This window comes from Hemisphaericaspora subhashii (assembly GCF_019202705.1).
Source record: "Hemisphaericaspora subhashii strain CBS 10753 chromosome Unknown scaffold61, whole genome shotgun sequence".
Taxonomy (NCBI): domain Eukaryota; kingdom Fungi; phylum Ascomycota; class Pichiomycetes; order Serinales; family Debaryomycetaceae; genus Hemisphaericaspora; species Hemisphaericaspora subhashii.
In genome coordinates, this window is record NW_026057229.1 from 27,001 (window position 1) to 47,006 (window position 20,006).

At 33.6% G+C, this 20,006-nt stretch overlaps 9 protein-coding genes across 9 annotated transcripts; 2 read left to right on the forward strand and 7 right to left on the reverse strand. All coding sequences in view use genetic code 12, as the record gives it.

Moving 5' to 3' along the window:
• Nucleotides 1–275: 275 nt before the first annotated feature.
• Nucleotides 276–2,357, reverse strand: CHS4 (Chs4p; the record flags this gene model as incomplete). The annotated part of the gene is made up of 1 exon (XM_049405418.1): nt 276–2,357. One exon carries the CDS (start codon nt 2,355–2,357, stop codon nt 276–278), a length of 2,082 nt encoding a protein of 693 aa, XP_049264947.1.
• Nucleotides 2,358–4,434: 2,077 nt separating this feature from the next.
• J8A68_001741 (E2 ubiquitin-conjugating protein) lies at nt 4,435–5,184 on the reverse strand (the record flags this gene model as incomplete). Its single annotated transcript, XM_049405419.1, has 1 exon — nt 4,435–5,184. The coding sequence occupies one exon, from the start codon at nt 5,182–5,184 to the stop codon at nt 4,435–4,437; it is 750 nt and encodes a 249-aa protein (XP_049264948.1).
• Nucleotides 5,185–6,024: 840 nt separating this feature from the next.
• J8A68_001742 (class I SAM-dependent methyltransferase) lies at nt 6,025–6,984 on the reverse strand (the record flags this gene model as incomplete). The annotated part of the gene is made up of 1 exon (XM_049405420.1): nt 6,025–6,984. The coding sequence occupies one exon, from the start codon at nt 6,982–6,984 to the stop codon at nt 6,025–6,027; it is 960 nt and encodes a 319-aa protein (XP_049264949.1).
• Nucleotides 6,985–7,307: 323 nt separating this feature from the next.
• J8A68_001743 (class I SAM-dependent methyltransferase) lies at nt 7,308–8,327 on the reverse strand (the record flags this gene model as incomplete). The annotated part of the gene is made up of 1 exon (XM_049405421.1): nt 7,308–8,327. One exon carries the CDS (start codon nt 8,325–8,327, stop codon nt 7,308–7,310), a length of 1,020 nt encoding a protein of 339 aa, XP_049264950.1.
• Nucleotides 8,328–9,396: 1,069 nt separating this feature from the next.
• Nucleotides 9,397–10,932, reverse strand: YCK2 (serine/threonine protein kinase; the record flags this gene model as incomplete). The annotated part of the gene is made up of 1 exon (XM_049405422.1): nt 9,397–10,932. One exon carries the CDS (start codon nt 10,930–10,932, stop codon nt 9,397–9,399), a length of 1,536 nt encoding a protein of 511 aa, XP_049264951.1.
• A 1,927-nt stretch (nt 10,933–12,859) lies between these two features.
• Nucleotides 12,860–14,842, reverse strand: GTT1 (Gtt1p; the record flags this gene model as incomplete). Its single annotated transcript, XM_049405423.1, has 3 exons — nt 12,860–13,537; nt 14,210–14,756; nt 14,814–14,842. The coding sequence occupies 3 exons, from the start codon at nt 14,840–14,842 to the stop codon at nt 12,860–12,862; spliced, it is 1,254 nt and encodes a 417-aa protein (XP_049264952.1).
• Nucleotides 14,843–15,078: 236 nt separating this feature from the next.
• On the reverse strand, nt 15,079–15,831 carry J8A68_001746 (glutathione S-transferase; the record flags this gene model as incomplete). The annotated part of the gene is made up of 1 exon (XM_049405424.1): nt 15,079–15,831. The coding sequence occupies one exon, from the start codon at nt 15,829–15,831 to the stop codon at nt 15,079–15,081; it is 753 nt and encodes a 250-aa protein (XP_049264953.1).
• A 583-nt stretch (nt 15,832–16,414) lies between these two features.
• On the forward strand, nt 16,415–17,842 carry HBR3 (rRNA-binding endoribonuclease; the record flags this gene model as incomplete). The annotated part of the gene is made up of 1 exon (XM_049405425.1): nt 16,415–17,842. One exon carries the CDS (start codon nt 16,415–16,417, stop codon nt 17,840–17,842), a length of 1,428 nt encoding a protein of 475 aa, XP_049264954.1.
• Nucleotides 17,843–18,053: 211 nt separating this feature from the next.
• On the forward strand, nt 18,054–19,958 carry IRS4 (Irs4p; the record flags this gene model as incomplete). Its single annotated transcript, XM_049405426.1, has 1 exon — nt 18,054–19,958. One exon carries the CDS (start codon nt 18,054–18,056, stop codon nt 19,956–19,958), a length of 1,905 nt encoding a protein of 634 aa, XP_049264955.1.
• Between the last annotated feature and the right edge of the window lie 48 nt (nt 19,959–20,006).

The window sequence follows — 20,006 nt, forward strand, 5'->3', positions numbered from 1 at the left end:
TTGATTGATTCATTAAGTAAATATGTGACTAAATCATTAAAATAAGCCACCATGGCAAATGCATTTAATATGAAAAAAGATATAAACAAACTATAAATAAGAAAATTGTCTCTTTCGTATTTTTATAGATAGATGGATATCCATACGTTAATAAACTAAAAGCAAAAAACAAAACTAAAATATAAATCAAATTAATAAACTATAATTAAATAATAATAATAATAATAATAAAAGGTGATTCCCAAATATAATGAAGTATAATAATGAAGTACTAATTACATGATAATACAATCTTTCTCTTGAGCAGCTGTTGAAGTAGTCCCATCAAATTCATTAATCACAGCTGGTCTCTTTTTAACATATTTTTGAATCTTTCTAATGACTTCTTTATCAGTAATTCTACTTAAAGATTTTTCTTCTCCATTTAATGCTGCTTTCTTATACCAAGTTTGAGCTTCATTAACATTCTTAAAACATCCAATTCCCTTTTCATAAAAATTAGCCAATGCAAATTGTGCTTTTGGTAAATTACATGCAGCAGCTCTTTTAGCCCATTCATAAGCTTCAACTTCATCTTTAGGTAAATATGGTTCCGATCCAACAAGATACCAAGCACACATTGCCAACATCGAATTCGGATCCCCACCTAAGGCAGCCTGAGTATAATAATGAATACTAAGATTAGAATCTTGAGGCACAACATCTCCAACTTCATAATGTTGACCTAATATCGCCGCTGATTGAATATGTCCCAATGCAGCCGCTTGAGCATATAATTCCAATGCATATTTTTTATCTTGAATCACAATATCTTCAAATCCATAATAATATAATTTTCCTAATTCATAAGGAGCAGCCGCAATTAATTCACTTGCAACCCCAGTGGCTCTGGTTAACCATTTGATTCCCATTTTTTTCGTATTCATATTATTAGGTAATCCCATCTTGGCATAAAATGAATATACACCCAATTTATACATTGCTGCTGGATGATTCTTAGCAGCGGCGATCTTTAAATATTCAACCGCCTTACGAGCATCTCTACCAGTTCCTAACCCTTCTTCATAACAATATGACGTACGATATGCAGATTCGATATGGCCATGTTTGGCAGCGGCTTGGAATAACATAAATGCTTCCCTGTTTTCAATTTTATCTAATGCTCCGGAACTATATGCGTCACCTAATAGGTATTGAGCTTCGACATACCCTTTATCACTTAATTTCTTGAGATAATGGACTGCTTCTTTCAATAATGCCTTTTTTAATCTCTTATCATCGATTTCCATCTGGGATGCAGTACCATTGACCGCATCGGAAGAAGATTTGGTTTTTTTGGAAGAAGGGTTACCATTGGATCTAAAATCGACTGGTCCTCTTCTTGGTGAATTCTCAATGGGGGATCCAGTGCCTCTAGATTCAGAAGATTGAGACGATGACGTAGTAGGTGTTGGAGTAGGTTCAGCATCTAGTAATAATGCAGTTTGTAACATATATTGAGCATATTGAAACAATACGGCGGGATCATTTGATTTTTTGGCATTTTGACGATATAAATCAATAGTTTTAATTCTAGGGACTAAATGTTCTTTAGCATCTCTACCTAAATATGATTGAATAACATTTTGATTAAAATCAACCATGGATGCATTATCACTTCTATCATAGAAAAATGATGATGTTGAAGATACAGAACGATTATGACCAAATTTATTAAATGAGGGAGCAACTAAACTATTTTCTGATTTTGAAAATGGGGCTTGATCTAATGGAACACTTAAATTGAAATTTGTGACTGATGAAGTGGCTGATATTGGATTTGAATTCGGGGAAGTAACACTTTCTTTAGAAGCAAATACGGGTGGTGGAGTCAGCGATCCATATGCAGGATATGGTGTACTTGAAGTTTGTCTTAATGGAGTTGAATTAGAAGATGGATGACGCGTAGCATGTGGTTGTTGAGGTTGTGTTTGTTGGTATTGACTATATTGGGGTGTTATTGGACCACCAGCAGCAGGATTTGAAGGAACAGCATTAATGGTTTGATTTATAATGACACCGGGGTTATTATCATGGAGTGACATTTGTAATGGTGCTTGCTGTTGTTGGTTGTAGTGTTGTTGGTTGTAGTGTTGCTGGTTGTGTCTTGGTGAATGTTGTTGAGTTGGAGAAAAATATAAATCTTCCATTCCAGAAGTTACTTCATCAACATATTTATTTGTTTGAATATAATTTGGTTGATTATCATAAATTTGAGGCTGAGATTCAGTAGGAGTTTGAACTTCTTCTACTGGATATGGAACAGTACTAGTATTATTATTATTGGATAGTTGAGAACGATAAGGATGTGAAGTCATATTTGGATCGATGGGTCGTGGCTGTGATATTATTATTATCAGTACGATGAATCAGATTGGTATCAATAAAAAGCGAATGGTCTATTAATAGGTTCTCTCTCTCTCTTGTGGTGGGAAAGTTCAATAGAAAAGGAACGTGTAAAAATTTTTTAAAAATTTTGTTGTTATACGAAAAACGTCTAAAGATTTATTTTTAAAATCTTTTTCAAGGGTGGCTGTCTATAATTATTTGTCTGTCTGTTTCTCTTTCAGTTGGAGATCAGGTGTAATGTTTCTCTTCTCAGTATACGAAAAGTAGTAAGTTGCAACTGATAGATTAGTTAGTTTGTTGGTTAGGTTGTAGTGGTGTCGAAAAAAAGGAGCAAGACAAAGGGAGAGAAATAGAGAAAACAAGGTTCAGACAGTTCAGACAGAAAAGTGTGTAAGATTTTTTTTTTTTTTCTGTTGGAATTCTTTAATTAAAATAAATTTATTTTTAATTGTTTGTTTGTTGGTGAAAGTAAAAAAAATTTTTCCTCCGTTATATTAAAAAATAAAATATTTTTTACAATGAAAATGTAAAACAAAAAATATCAAAAAAAAAGCTGTAAAATTCAGAAACTTCTAAATTTAGAAGGATCATAGATACTATATTAAAGATACATTTGATGCCACAATATCTTATAAAGTGATATCAAGATCTAATAAGTTACCGCAGACCACGGCAAAGAGACAACTACCAAAATGCCTGATTTTTCAAACAGTAAATCGAAAATTCAGTTTCTATTCCACTTATGTAATTAGTCAGATGCCAAAAGTGGTAAAATAAAAATTAGAATTGTCCACCGTCGTCCAATGCAAGGTAGTGTATATACAAAAATCAATTATAAATTATAACTAAATTTACATGTTGAAGAAAATAATACGGCGGAGTAAATCTGTTACTTGAAGACGCATTTTTCATATTTCATCCCTTGAAATCTGATGAGCATCCTTTTGTTTGTTTGAAACAAAAAAAATGAAAATCCTTACAAAAAGAACAAAGTAGCATATTTGAATGTGGGAAATTTTGTTTAAGGTACTGAACCCTATTGTATGAGGAGTGAGTGCGTGGGTCGTGGGTGAAATTCTCGTGTTTTAAGATTTTGGTAGGCGAATTAAACAATTGAATATAAAATAGACAATAGAATTCTGCATTTTTGATTTAAATTTATTTTAAAAAATTCAATTTTTTGGTGGGTGTTGTAAAATAATTTTAATTTTTTTTTTTTTTTAAATTTTGGTTACGTACACGATTTGTACGTGTAATTTAATTTAGTTGCAAAATCAACTGCCTATTAAATCATCGTGTAAAGAATACACCAATTACTATAGAATGTTTCTTGTCGATGAATAATCAATTATCTTAGTACTACGATGTACACATAGTTGTCAAATGTAAAATGAGTTTATTTTTCTACAGTAGATGAAACTGTGTCTCTTCTTAAAAAGGGTTTGGAATTTAATGCAAGCAATTAATTAACTTGTTTTTAATCAGGGCTTTTTACCTTTAATACAATTGATTGATTGTTAGATTGAGATTGCAACCGTTTAAGTTTTGATAGATTCAATCTCTCAGATACAAACAAACTTTTCTAATCCTGATTTGTATAACTTTATTCCGTTCTCGTTTGTTAACCTTTATTTAAACTGACACTTCGCATTAACTAGCTTAACAACATAGGTACTGTGCTGCGACTGGTCCAGCTCCACTACTTCTTTGAGACAATAGAAAACATATGATCTACGAAACAAAAACATTAAGGGAATGCAAATCAATGTCATATTACATGTCTTGACGTCGTTTAATTTCCGATTAATTCCTTCTGTTTTGTTACATAAAGATCTCTTGGCAAATACACTGAAACATTTCAAACAGTACAATAGTACGAGGTGTGTGAACTTGTTAGACGAAGAGTACTAGTCAGAAGATGTCTACATGAAATATCACAATAAATTATATGAACATTACAATATTAATAAAATATGATAGAAAGAGTACTAGTTTCCCGCAACCTTATAGCATAGATGACTTGGATAATCTAGGAATTGTCAAGTGTTAACCCCTTTTAATAATGCTACAATAAACAGCAATCAATGCAGCTACACATACACCAAAAATAGTTAAACCAGATAATTTATCAGTTCCATCAATTAATGCCAATTTTTCTTCCTGCACCAACAATCTTGCTCTATCTTCAGGATCCAACAATTCCAACTTGGTTCTATCTATTGGTTTATCTTTATCATCATCATCCGCAAGTAATTTTCTTTTCCGTTCCTGTTCTTCCAATTCCAATTGTTTCAATCTATCAATATCTAATTTATTCTTCATCACAATCTCAGGAAATTGTTTTATAAATCTTTGATTTTCATTATTATTCCAATTTTTACTATCTTTTGCCAATCTCTTCTTAACATTCTCACTAGTATTAATCGATCCTGTCGTAGTTTCATCCCCAGTCATAAAACTCAACAATCCCGTCAAGATCGTCGCTACACTCCACGCAGGATTCCAAGTATCAGGATGATAATCACTCATACTTAGACATAATCTCGTATTTGTCGCAAATCTTCCATTTGGGGTGATCATTGATATTGAAGGCGGTTTGAAGGGATATTCACTGGGGAATCGTAATATACCATGATATTGACCTCCTGTAAAAGGGGTGTTTGGTGGTCCATCTATTACATAATGCCATTCTAAGATGTTTTCATCATTTGGTTTGGCGGTGATATATGGTGGCGGATTGGTTTGGATTGATTTATATTCTTTTGTTAATCTTTTTTGTGATTGTCTGGATGCCATGGGAAGTACTTGTTTATTTATAATATTCTAAATTCTTGTATGAAACGGAGGGTTTAGGTCTATAAAGGATATATTTGTAAAATGTACCTGTTTAAAATTAAATCGGGATTAGCGGCTAGAACTTATTGGTGGGTTAATTAAGTTCTTTATCAGGAAAAACAGGTGTCTTCTTTTCCAAGAGGTGATTATGCATCAGAAGAAACCGGAAGAAGAAGGCCAAAAAAAAAAAAAGAAACTGACATTTTTTGAACATGATCGCACGACTGTTGGGACAACTATGGAGTATTTTTGGTTATCAGAATCCAATGATTCTTTTACTAAGATAATTGGAATTTTAGAAGTTGGTAAGTCACTGTAAATGCTATTACTTGAAAATACACGTTTCTCTCTAAAATAGATGATGTCATTAAGATGATTGATAACCCAACGGTTTACATAAATTTTGCAACCATGGAAAAAAAATAGGGGGGGAAAGTTTTGTTGGGGGGAATTGCTGCGAAAAGATAATAGAGTTGGATTTCACTGGCAAGTACTTTACAATATGAACCCCATAATCTCAAAGAAATCATTTACTTGAAATTGGTATCAGTAGATACGTAGTTCAGATGTTACAACTTTCTATAGGGTTAGAAATTAGACCTATTAGAGTCAGCGTTGCATTCGAATACAAGAGAAGACATGTAAACGACAGATAGGAACAAGCTTGCTTCTTAATATGCACACCACGTTTACTATATTTCAAATAACTAACTACTGTACCTATTCCACTGCAGAACATGGCATCCTCTTTCATACCTCAATTCATATAACCACACGGCCTTGTAAAGAAGCAAATATAGTTCACTTCTTTTGACCTGCTGCATAAACAATACTACATTCAATCAAATATCCAGTCTCATCATTACCAATATCCTTACTTTCCAACTCACCAGCTTGCATCTTTTTAATCACCGCTTCTGGCGAATGAAACTTAATAAATATATCTTCTTGCCAAATATAAGTTCTAAACTGTCTAGCACTACTAACATTCTCCAACCCTGCAATATTACTCAAAGTATGATTCAACTTCGAAAGTTTCAATCCTCCCATATGTCTAACTGCAGGACATTCAAGATTTGGTGTTGGTGAATCGACATCTTCATTATAGAGATCGATTATAAATAACCATCCTTGGGGTTTTAAGAATGTGGCTAATTTTTTGGTAACGAGTTCATAATTGTCAATATGATGATATGCTAATGTACATATAATCAAATCAAATCGATTTTCAAATTTTGTTGATAATTCCAGTTGAACAGATTCATCCAATAGATCATATTGATATGATTTGAATTCCAATTTGTCGGAATTGTATTTGTCAGCTTTTAGATCGAATTGTTTAAGAAATGCAGGATTGATATCCATTCCAATTAATTCACTTGATTTTTCTTCATCGGTTAGATAAGGAACAAACATTTCTGTAACTGAACCTGTACCACATGCAAAATCCAACATTTTAATTCCGGGCTTAATAATACTATTTGGAAATCGGGTTAAATATGTCTTTGGATCAGGCAAATCCTTTTCCACTGATAAACCATTACTTTGAATATATGGATCGCCTATAACATGTTCCGTTTCGGCCAATGATTTACGATTAGTTGGATTTTTGAAATCGTATTCAAGAAGATATTTGGAAAATAAGATGGAAAAGATGGTTTGTGATTCATAATGATCATATTTCTTGGCGAATCCTTCGTTGAACATTTTGAGATTGGCCTTGATGGCTTCTTGATGGGAGTCTTGATTGAATTCTGTCATTGTCGCTTGGGAATGAAGATTTAGATGTATATCAATGGTTGAGATTGAAAAGAAGAAGACGATGATTAAGGAGATGATTTTTTTTTCAACATTTCCGTGGGGCTGCAAAAAAAAATAACTGCAAAAAAGGTAACCATTTACGAGATCTATAGATATAAAGATTTATGAATCAGAAAAACGTACAGTGTGTAGACTGTTAATATCAATAACTGTTACATGAGATGTAAGAACAAGAAATGTAATTTCTTAGGCTCTCCAGGGCACGTTTATTTCTGACCTATTCTACTATTGATTTACTATCAAAAGATATAATTTATAGGACGTCAAACTAATGGCTTCTTTTGACCAACAGCATAAATGATACTACACTCAACCAAATACCCCGTCTTCCTCCCAAGAATACTCTTCTCAGGCAATTCCCCCTTCTCCATCTTCTTAACCGTTTTTTCATTCAAATGATTCCTAATAAAATCTTCAATCTGCCACAAAGGAGTCCTAAATTCACAAGCACTACTCACATTAATCAACCCCGCAATATCACCCAAAGTATGATTCAATGCATCAATCTTTAAACCTCCCATATGAGCCACAGAAGGATTGTTGGGGTTTGCATTGGGGTCTTCGACATCTTCATTATAGAAATCTACAATGAATAACCAACCGCCTGGTTTTAAGAAGGTAGCGAGTTTTTTGGTTACCATTTGATAATTATCAATATGATGATATGAAATCGTACATATGATAGCATCGAATTTATTCTCAAATTGTTTGAGTTGTTGTTGAATTTGGGGATCTTGGGAGATGATATCATATTGATAGGAATTGAAATCCAATTTATCATTTTTTAATTTTTCAACTCGTTGATCGAAATGTTGAAGAAACACGGGACTAATATCCATACCGACAATTTCGGATGGTGTTTGGCCAATTAAATAAGGGGCGAATAATTGTGTCACCAATCCTGGTCCACATGCGAAATCTAATAATTTCATTCCTGGTTTGAAGACGGTGTTGGGGAAATTAGATAAATAGGTTGTTGGATCAGGTAAAGTGTTTTGAACAGTTAATCCATTAGTTTCTAAATTTGGATCTCCAATTGGGATTTTTGTTTCCTCGGCAGATTTTCTTTTGGTAGGATTGGCGAAATCATACTCAAGGATATATTTGGTGAATAAGAGTGATAAGGTCCTTTGTGAATCTAATTGTTCATAAGTTTGAGCAAATTCTTCATTGAATTGTGCGATATTGGCAGCAATAGAATCTTCATGAGTCATGGTTTTGGCATGCTTGGAATGATCATGGGTGGAATGATCATGGGTGGAAAGTTCTTGAGATGGAGTCATATTTTGATGATATCAATTGGATACTTTATAAAGAGAAGTGTTGTTGAAATAAATCAAACATTTTCAATATACATTTTGGGCCCTTTAAATATTGAGTAAATCCCGCTTTTTTTCTCTACCTTTACCCCATTATTTACAATTCCGCTTCCCAAATCTCCGATCGGCACCTATGGCCAATTTAAGTCATAGTATGGTCAATATCTATTCTCTCCTTATCCTGCCTTCCGGTCTATGTCGGTCTATACGGCTTTTGGGTTAGTCCCGGAGATCTTCATATCATACACATGCTTAGGTTTGTCCTGCTAGAACTAATTAAAAGAAACCAAACACCCGCTCATAGCGGGCTTTGAGAATTTTCGTCACAAAATGAATACAATGGGCAATTCTTGGCGGGTAATATGGAGCGGATATTAGATACAGTTCTATAATATTTTCAATTCCTCTAGGTGACTTCGTGCCGTGTGGAGAAAGAGATGGTTATAGACGGATTGCTATAGACTATTATGCCTCCTTACTAAGCATTCTAGAGAAATTGGGAGATAAAAGACAACCAACACGTAATTCTACTCTAATTGTCTCTTGCTGTAAGCTAAACTAAAATGGTTGAATCTGTTATCATTAAATTGAAATAAAGTAAAAATTGTGAAACTGTAATAAACCTAAGTCAGGTTGTGAATAATACGTATGTATATTCTGAGTAAACGTCTGAACATAAACTAGAGAGAAAAGTATAGAAAAGAATCCTATAAATCTCAACGATCGTCTAATAAAGAACGTCGCTGGAAAACTCTTCTCATCGGAAAGGACACGACCATGAGGGCACGTGACCTACCCGTTACAGAAACTGTATATTATATAAGAAAAGAAAACAGTCTTTTTTAAATTAACAAAATAAAAATGTAATAAACATATATAATGTATAATAATAATTAATGACAAAATTATAAAAGCGACTTGTATACTATTAAATTAAAAAACCGAAATAAAATTTAAACAAACAAAACTGGTGGTGGTGATGCACAGACTCAAACAATAAATATAAAAAAAAATGGATGTATCAATTGAAATTCTATTTACAACATAACTTAGCCCAGAATCCTTTTTGACTCTCAGCCTCGTCAATCATTTGTTGTTGATGATATTGATTTTGCATATTATTATTATTGTTAGTATTATATCCTTCATATTTCACTGGATTGGTCATATGATTCAACATATCATTCTGGCCATCATTACCTTGATTATCTTGTTTGATTGGAGGTAATGGTCTATTAACCAAAGTTTGTAATTTCTGTTGATGTAATTGTGCAGCCGACAATTGTTGTGCTTGTTGCTGTGCTTGTTGTTGTTGCTGTTGTTGTAATTGTTGATGTTGTAATTGTTGTTGAGTTTGTCTATTTCTTCTTTGATCACGATGTCTTCTATCACGTTCATTAGGTGGGTTTGGATGTCCATAACCATGTAAATTAGGTTTTTTATTAATGGATGCATCCCAACCTCTACCTCCATTAAGATGCATCCAATCATAATCTCCATCACATGATTGGCCAAAATCATCCAATACTGATAATAATAACATTCTATATTCTTCATAATCAGGTTCGGCATCAAATGGTAATGATCTAACATTATCTAAATATTCGGCAAATTGTGGAGGTAATCCTTCACAAAGTGTAACTGCAGGTGTTGTTCTTTTCTTGTCACCAATTTTTTCATATTTTTGTTTATTAGTAGGAGCTTTTAAACCTTGCCATGGTAATTGACCTCTTAAGAAATAAAAAAATACATGCCCTAAAGCTTCTAAATCATCTCTTCTTGATTGTTCTCTACCTAGATGAGTATTAATTGACATATAACGAGCAGTACCACTCAATGATTTCTTTTCTCTATATGGAATATGTTGTTTTGTTCTGGGATCACGATATTGTTTTGCCATTCCAAAATCAATTAAATGAACATGATTTTCATCGGGTAATCCTTGACGACCAATTAAGAAATTATCAGGTTTAATATCTCTATAAATTAAATCATGACGATGTACTTCTTCAACAAGGGATAACATTTGAATTGCAACTTGAACCACGGTTTTAACACTAAATCTTCTACCACACCAATCAAATAAATCTTCCAACGAGGGTCCTAATAAATCAATAACTAAAATATTATGTAATCCTTCTTGACCAAAATAATATGCATTTGGAATTCCTTCACAACCTTGTAAATGTTTATAAGTTCTATATTCATCTCTTAATTGAGGAGCTTCAGTTTTTCTTGGTTCAAATTTAATTGCTACTGGTACACCATTTATTATATTAGTACCTTCAAATATAACACCAAAAGAACCTTCACCAATTTTCTTACCAATTTTATAATGTAATCCAACTACTGAAGAATTATTGGAACCAGATTGAGAATTTGATGACACAACATTAGTTCCAGGAATCATTGTCCCTTGTTGTCCTGTATGATGATGATGACCACCGGTTGATGTTCCGTTATTCATGACGTTATTCATTTTAATTGCAGTTGAAGATAATGGATTATGTGAAGCTTGAGCGGCTGCTATAGCGGCAGGATTATTAGATGAATATTGATGACGGGACATGCAAAGAAAGTTGGGTGGGGTAGTGGTGAATGAAAATGATTCTCAACAAAAAACAAAAATAGATTTGTGGAAAATCAAATTGGGAATTTATTTTAGTGGGAAATGGAAAAATACAAACAACAACAATTAAAGACGAAGTGTATGTGTATCTATCTTAATGGAGATGACGAAAGACTAATGAATGGGGTCTATAGTTTTGTCAATGTGAAATGTGAATTGTATTTGGATGATTAAAAGGGGGGGAAAGTTATGGTCCGTTGAGTTGAATTGTTTAGCTGTAAGACACGAAGGTAGTTAAGTAGTGTATGAACAAGGGATTGATTAATGATTGATAGCTTGATATTCCAATTTATTCAAAACAAATGACAATAATGAAAATTGATTGCTTTTTAATTATATGAATCTTCTTCTTCCTTTCTGTATTTATGTTGGAGAAAGGAAAGAAAGAAACAGAAGTGAGAAAAAAAAGACGAATTAAAAGGAAATAGAGATTTGTATGTGGTTTTTTTTTTTTGGTTTTTTCGTTGGAAATCTTTCTTTTTTTTTTGTGGTTTTGTCTTTTGTCTCTATTGACTGGTCTTTTTTAAATTTCTGATTTTTCTTTTTTTTTTAAAAAAAAAATTTCTTTTTTTGTCTCGATAAAGTTGATTTTTTAATGTTTAATTAATTAATCAGTCAATAATTAAATCTATTTGAATGCTTACAAATTAACATACAATAATGAACATAATTTATACTTGAAAGCTTCATGTCAAGTATACTTTCTTAGAAGAGTCATCTATATATATATATACGACTATATACTCAATACGCGTTTATTTCTGTCTTTCTGTTTGCCGAAGGTATGTTTAAGATCTGGCAAAAATTTGATGATTTTGTGTAATATCATGTTGTAAGTTGTTAGTTACTGTCACCTAATCAGATATCTATCTTAATGTAAAAGAAGTCTACTTAAACGAAAAGAAAGAAAGCTACCCTGATTAGCATACAAGCCACCACAAGTACCAGTCCTGAAATTGACAAGTAACACGTCTATATATGTTATATGCCACAGAAAGAACATAAACACTTTTTGGTTGTCGTGTGTTATATTCTCTCGTTTGATCTTTCGGGCGTTTCTTCGCTTCATTCTCATATTTTTTTTTTTTAATCTTTGGCGTCCCAGAAATTAAACGACCACCTCCCAGTCCCCTAGAATGATACATTCACAACCCATAAGGTTGTAAACTTGCGACATGTTCTTTGAAAGGGCTTAATTAATTACATGTGTTTTTTTATAATTGGGTTATAACTTTTGTTTGAAAATGTGTAAAACCATCCATTCCTATGAAGCCAATGACATAATGTCTTCTTCTATTGCTTACCCCAGGGCTACTCTATCCTTTCCGTTGCTAGATCTCTTTGGCTATGTGTATTATTCTTTGATATTGAGCATGGAATTGCTTTTAATGCCGAGCCAATTATTTAAGTGCAATTATGAGATCCTTCGATTTTTTAATAGACGAAAATTAGGTGGGGCAGTGCCAATAATATCCCGCCCCCCCGCATATTTTTTATTAAGTCGCGAGATATTTCGAATTCTATAAAAATCAATACAAATATTGCAGCACGTGTCGACTTTGGTTGGTATTCACACTGGTTTATCTTGTTAAAGGGGTGGATGTATCTACTTATTAATATCCCTATATTGTTGACTTACAATCTTATCTTCGAAAATTTTAGTGGCTTCTGCATTCGTAGATTACTATGCAAAAATTTCTCCAAATGTTTTGGCTGCAATAAAAAATCTTACAAGGTTGGCCATCTCTTTCTTCCCATACAGACAAGGTCCAATAATAATACATTTCATTTCGTAAAAAGGTATACACATTAACTAAGAGGGATTCCTACAAATATTATAATCCTTCAAGTAAATAACACTCACACATCACTTATCAAGATAGGTAAATTGTGGTTTAGATAAAATCAAATCTTCAACTTCTTCATCCATCATTTGAGAAATCCTAGAATAACTTGGATGTCTTCTAATCATCTTACTCCAATTAGCTAAATTTGGATATAATTTCTTTAAATCTCGTTTATCATGAAGAATCTCAGCCGCTCCATCTAAATTATCAAATACATTCTCATATATAGGATACGTTAAAATGACATCAGCAGCAGTTAATTTAGAACCAACAAAATATCCAGTTCCATTCTCTTTCAATAAATCATCCAAATATTGCATATATAATCTCCATTCATGAATATAATATCCATTATTCAAAAACTTCGTAATCATTTTTGTCATTTTTTGGAAACCAAATGGGGCAACATGTTTTGCAACCGAATTTACCAATAATGAAATTTGTAAATTTTGAAAAGATCCTTCAGCAAAATGTAAAAAATAATCAACTTGTAATTGTTCATTGGGATCTAATGGTGTTAGAATATATTTTGGATCATAATTACGTAATAAATATTGCATTATATGTCCAGTTTCCGCCAATTTTATGGGGGGTCTTCCATCACCGAAAATTACCTCTAGGATGGGGGCTTTGCCCGTCGGATGGACGTCAAAAAGTGCTAATGGACCTCTCCATGTTTCTGGATGACGGAGATATATCTTGACTTCATAATCTAGTTCGAGGAGATCAAGCATCCAGAGAACCCGATGTGAACGAGACTCATCTAGCCTAAAAAGGAGTTGTTAGTTCTTTTGGTTCTTCATAGAGAGAGATTAAAACAGGTTTGGAACTTACCAATGAAGTATGAAACGATCTGGAGGTGTATTAATCATAATTAAAATTGAAGAAGTTTAAAAAAATGTTTAACTGAATAAAATTCACAAGATAAAGGGAAGTTTAAGATCATTTTATAGTCTGGCGATGGACCCCACATACCCCCTTAGACAAAAGTTCCTAATTTAGAAAAGTAGATTTTAATAATTAAATGACAGTATTGTTTAATATTTAAGTGCCGATAAAACAGTGGAAAGTGCACAGAATCCATTGACTTCCTAATTAGGAAATTAGAATTTTTGGACCGACAAATTAGGAAACTAGATAAACTATGAACAAAGGCTAAGTTACCAAACAACAAAGAGCAATACTCAACAAACACTTAATCACAACCGAGAACTATCTTCATATTCTTTAGTCATATTCTTAACTTTTACAAGCTTGGGTTCATTCTTAATAACCTCACACCATTTTTTCAACTGTGGCCAACTTGCCATCTCATCCTTACTACAAACACTTGAAATACCACTCTTATCGGAGAAGAAGCTCGTACATACCGGAAACGACAACATAATATCCGCCGCCGATAATTTCTTCCCCACGAAATAGTCACTACCCACTTCATTCTGTTTCTTTAAAGTATCTTCCAAAAAATTGAGATTCTTGATTAATTCAGGCTTATAATATGCGTTATTCATCGCATCTACGACTAATCCAACTAGGAACCTAGTTCCAAAGGGTGCCTTTGTCTTAGCGTAATGATTGAGCAATAATGATACCATTACTGGTTGTAATGTCCCTTCTGAATAATTAAGAAAATAATTCATCTGAAGTCTTTCATCCCCATCAATTGGGATAAGTTTATTAGTAGTATCGTATTTTTCCAAAATATAATTGGCAATATTTACTGATTCAGCAATTATTTTAGAATCATTAGATAAAGGACTTGGAACTTCAAGTAAGGGGGATTTACCTAATGGATGAAGTTTGAATAGTTCTGGAGGGGATCGGAAGTGAGAGTCTCGTTTATAGGCTTTTAATATATAGGGGACTTGCAATTCTTCTAATAACCATGCAATTCTAGTTGCTCGGGAGTAGTTTAACCTGGAATGAGGTTAGTTGGAGGATTCAAGAGAGAATAGGGAATTGGATTGGACATACCAATGAAGAATAACTTTGTTTTCGGACATAATTGAGGGTGATGGTTTAGAGGAGAAACTGGGGGTCAGGAAAAATGAATAATTTTGTAACTCTTTATATAATTTTGAGTTGCGGCCTTTGAAAAATTGCAACCAAAAATAAATTTGTTACAAATTTGAATTTATTTATAGTACAGACAGCAATCATAAAACAATTTGTATTAGTTCTAAACATAGAAGATGTAGATATCAATTGTATCAATTAGTAACAAAAGGTTTACAGAGGACTACAATCTTGAAGACGAAGCTGGAATACTTTCATATTCTTCAACTCTTTTCGCAGCCAACTTCCACCCATTTTCTTTCATAACATGACTGAGCCATTGATATAAATGGGGATAAACAACTTTTGTCTCTTCTCCCAAATACAGTCTCAAGAAATGAGTTACATAAAACTCATAATAAATAGGGAATGACAAAATTAAATCAGCGGCAGTTAATTTATCCCCCACGAAATAATCCCGATTTTTTTCATGTTGTTCTTTTAAAATCAATTCTAAATAATCAAAATTCCTTTTCATTTCAAGATCCCAATAATTATGATTAATCTTGGTGAGTAGTGCCTTCATTAATGGTCTGATGGGTAATGGTGGTTTGGATTTGGATACTTCATTAACAACAAGTGCAGTCAGCATGGGTTGGATACTTCCTTCAGTATAATGTAAGAAATATTTAACCAATTCTTGATCTTCCGGGGCTGTTGGTGTTAATTTATTTTCCTTATCATAATGTTCAAGCAAATATTGGAAAATATAACCACTTTCAGCTAATTTCAAAGATGTACCATCATCATTGATAATTTCTAAAATTGGGGATTTTCCAAGTGGATGAAGATCGGTGAGTTCTTTGGGTGCTCGTAAATTCTCATCACGTTTATAAAATTTGAGTTCATAATCAAGATTCAATTCTTCTAAGAGCCAGACTACTCTTTGTGCTCTTGATCTGTTTAACCAATGTAATACAAATTTTGCTTTAGTCATTGATGTGAGTTTGGTGTTTGTATATGATATGAATTGTCACCCAAGCAGGGTGATTCGGGAGTGGTTTTATACTAGTCTCGGTAGGGTCTTACCCCACCGGGGTTATACAAACGGATTTAATCTTTATCTCCGTCGAGTTATAATCACAGGATTCAATTTTCTTTAGGTGGTTTGGTATTTACTTCCAGCCGTTCCACGTTGTAATCGAGACCGAGCAATGCGGAGATATTGTTTTTAACAATGAGGCTGTGAGATAGGCATACGGAGGTAGTTTGCGGAATAGGAATTAATTATTAACACCGCGACACCAACTTTTCTTCTCGAACTTTCTAAACAAAGCTATGCACAAAGCATCAACCTCTTTCCTTTCAAGTAACAATTGCTTCAATTCGGAGTTGATTAAACCTGGCTATGCTCCAAGCTAGGGAAGGTATTGTTGACAGGAAATTTCCACCAGTCTTATCAGCACGTGATTCTGGGCCTCATCGCACACCAGAATTTTTTTTTTTCAGCCTATTAATTTTTCTTTTCATTGAAGACTCAAGAAGGAATCAAATACGCTGTACGAAGACAACTAGATATAATGCCAGAATCCAAGAGAATCCAAGCAGTAGTCCTTGATGCGGGTCCTCTCATTACCCAAACTGCATCAAATTTACAACAATATGCCGATGAATTTTATACCACCCCAGGAGTTCATGGTGAATTAAAGGATGAACATTCAAGACAACAATTATTATTATGGGGCAATAAATTAAAAATAAGACATCCTAAAGCAGAGTTCATTCAAAAGGTTATAAGTTTTTCTAAATTGACTGGTGATTATCAGGTTTTGTCTGTGAATGATTTGCATATTATTGCACTTTCTTATGAATTGGAATGTGAATTAAATGATGGTGATTGGAGGTTGAGAAAATTTCTTGGTCAAAAATTGGAATTCTTGAAATCGAAGAACGGAGAAGAAAGTAAAGATAAAGATGTTGCGCAAGATGGGGGAAGTGGGGATTCCGGCAGTCAACAGGTTGATACTGTGGTTGTTGAAAGTGCTCCAACTAAGAAACCACGTCGTAGAGGGGGGAAGAGACAAAGAGAAAAGAGAGAAGCTGAATTAAAGAGACTCTTAGAAGAGCAAGGAAACCATAACCAAGAGGAAGCAGAAGCTATAGAAGAAGTTAAAGAAGAAGTAAAAGAAGATGTGGATAACAAGCCAATCGAAGAGCAACCCGAAGAAGAAGTTCTAGTTCCAGTGAAAGAAGATGAAAACGCAGTTTCATTAGAAGAGGAATATGATGAAGACGACGATGATGGTGATTGGATAACACCTGAAAACTTACAAGAAGAAATGTTAAAGGATACCAATGAAGAAATTCAAGAAAGTAACAAAACTGGACCATTTATTAAAATTGCTTTAGCAACCGGAGATTTCGCATGTCAGAATGTAGCAATGCAAATTGGTCTTAATCTTTTGAATGCAATGTCAGGTAAACAAATCAAAAGGGTTCGTAATTATATGTATAGATGTCATGCATGTTTCCGTTTAACTCCAATGTCAAAAGAGGGTAAACCAAAACATTTCTGTCCAAAATGTGGTGGAAACACATTACTTAGATGTGCAGTTTCAGTTGATAATGTCACGGGTAGAATTACTCCTCATCTTAAGGCTAATTTCCAATGGCATAAGAGAGGTCAAAAGTTTACTTTACCATCTCCATTAAGTAAGAATCAACAAAGATTACAAGGAAATGCTGGATATCAACATAATAAACAAAGTCGTCATAAATCCTTACAAGATCCATTGATTTTGAGAGAAGATCAAAAGGAATATCAACAAGCTGTTAAGGATGATGATTGGCAAAGAAGACAGAATGAAAAGATTCTTCAAGAATGGATTGGAGGTGGAAGTGCTGATAATTTCATTTCTCCATTCAGTTCTGTTAATACGATTAGACACTCTGGGGTTAAAGTGGGTAGAGGAAGATATGTTAACTCTTCTAAGGGAAAGAGAAAGTAAGCAATTGTATAGTAGCAGTAGCGCATGTATAGTAAATTATAAATAGATTTTTAAACAATAGAATTGACAGTATTTTTTTTTCTCTTGTGTCAAATCTGTAAGAAACAAAAATGTGTTTTCAATTTGAGGCTATAAACGAGATTTCATTTCTCTCTCTATCTATCCATCTCTCTCTTTTCTTTTATAGACATAGCTTAGTACCAATAAATCAATGTCAAGTAGTGCGGCTGCTAATGCAGCTGCTCTTGCAGCATTTAATGCCATAGGACGGAAAAACTCCGAAGCTGAACAACAGAATACTTCCACCTTTACATTACCTAAACCTACAAGAGTAGTGTCTCACAAGAAACCAACTAGAAAAGAATCACACGCATCACTTCAAGTAGTTATACCAAAACCAAGAATGGGGAGTCAAGATTCTCGAAGTTTGCACACACCTACTGACATTTCTCCCTTAGCTAGAACTCCCAAACCCAGCCCCAGGATTCTTACCAATTCAAATGGAGACAATGATCGATCAGTAGATTACTTTTCAGAAATACATAAAATGGGACAACCGAGGCGACAGTCTCAGACACCTCAAGAAGTGATTAAGAATTTAAAACAATCAATTGAATCAAAAGCAATTGTGAATACGCCGGATTTGAAACGATTATCAACCGATTATGCACCTAAGGAAATGATAAAAAATTTGAAAGATTCAATCAATCAAAAGGTAAAGGTTTCACAGGCATCTCAGGCCACTGCATATGAAAAAAGTCCCAAAGGTCAAGCAATATTAAATGATATGAGAGATAGAATTGAGTCCAGAATGAAAGCAGTTTCTGGAAGCATGAATAGTTTGACGTTGACTGAAAAACCGGAACCATTGAGAATTCCTTCAACTGGTAGTACTAGAAGCATGCTTTATGAGCCACTGCTTAATAATTCATATTCATCTTTTGGATCAAGTTATTTGGAAGGACAAGATGATACTTTTACTAGACCTCAAAATGTGGAAGACAAAGAACGTCAAAATTCAACCGGTATTAGTATCGATATAACTCATCATGAAGGCGAGAGTGAGCTTTCTTTACAGGAACCAATTGAAATAGAACGAAGAGTTATCGTAGAGGAATCCAAAGGGAAAGTGAAGAGGAAACCTCCATCAGATCTAATGTATGAAGAGCTGCCGGGGGATCCATTTTACGACATGGAAAGACCCAATAAGGGTAGGTCGACAGATGTCATTTCAAGTGCCTCACTGTACATACAAGAAGAAGACGATGTATATTCAGTCAGTGATGCAGAATCGTATATGTATGACAATCTCCCAGAGCGACCGCTGTTTGACTACAATGGAGAAGGCAACAAATTCCCAAAATTCCCTGATATATCCTCGAAACGAAAGGAGCACAAGAATAAAAAGAAACAGAAAATAAAAGGTGTAGATCATTCTGTCAACTTAATAGAACTGGAAAATGAATCTGATGAAGATATATCCAATATCTATAGGCAATCCAATACAAGTCTTGTTCAACAGCCTGTTCAATTCCGGACTACCATGAGAAAGAACAAGAAAAAGGACAAGAAAACAAGTTTTAATGAAAATAAACCTTGGAAAAACCATAGTGATTTGAACTTTCCAAATGAACAAGAGCGAAAGCGTTATGAAGGACTCTGGGCTAGTAATAAAGGGAATTATATGGATTATGTTGTCCACCGTTTACAAGGTGTCGATTATACATCTACTGATGACGTCTCTACTGAGCATGAAGAAGTTTCCAAAATGGCTGCCAAGCTTTCTTCTAATCATCAAGCAAATTTAAAGAATGATGAAGATAATTATCATAATTTGGTAAAAGCAGATTTGAATCAATTAATACACGCTTCTGTAGTGAAACGGATATGGAAGAGAAGTCGATTGCCTCAAGATACACTTGAACAGATTTGGAATTTGGTCGATTTTAGAAAAGATGGAACTCTTAATAAGAATGAATTTTTGGTAGGTATGTGGTTGGTTGATCAATGTTTGTATGGGAGAAAATTACCTAAGAAAGTTGACCAAGTAGTATGGGATAGTCTAGGAGGGATTGGTGTGAATGTAGCTATTAAGAAAAAGAGTAAGCGACTATAAAACTAGAGTGAATATAAATAGATATATCTGTATAACTTTTAATAGAGT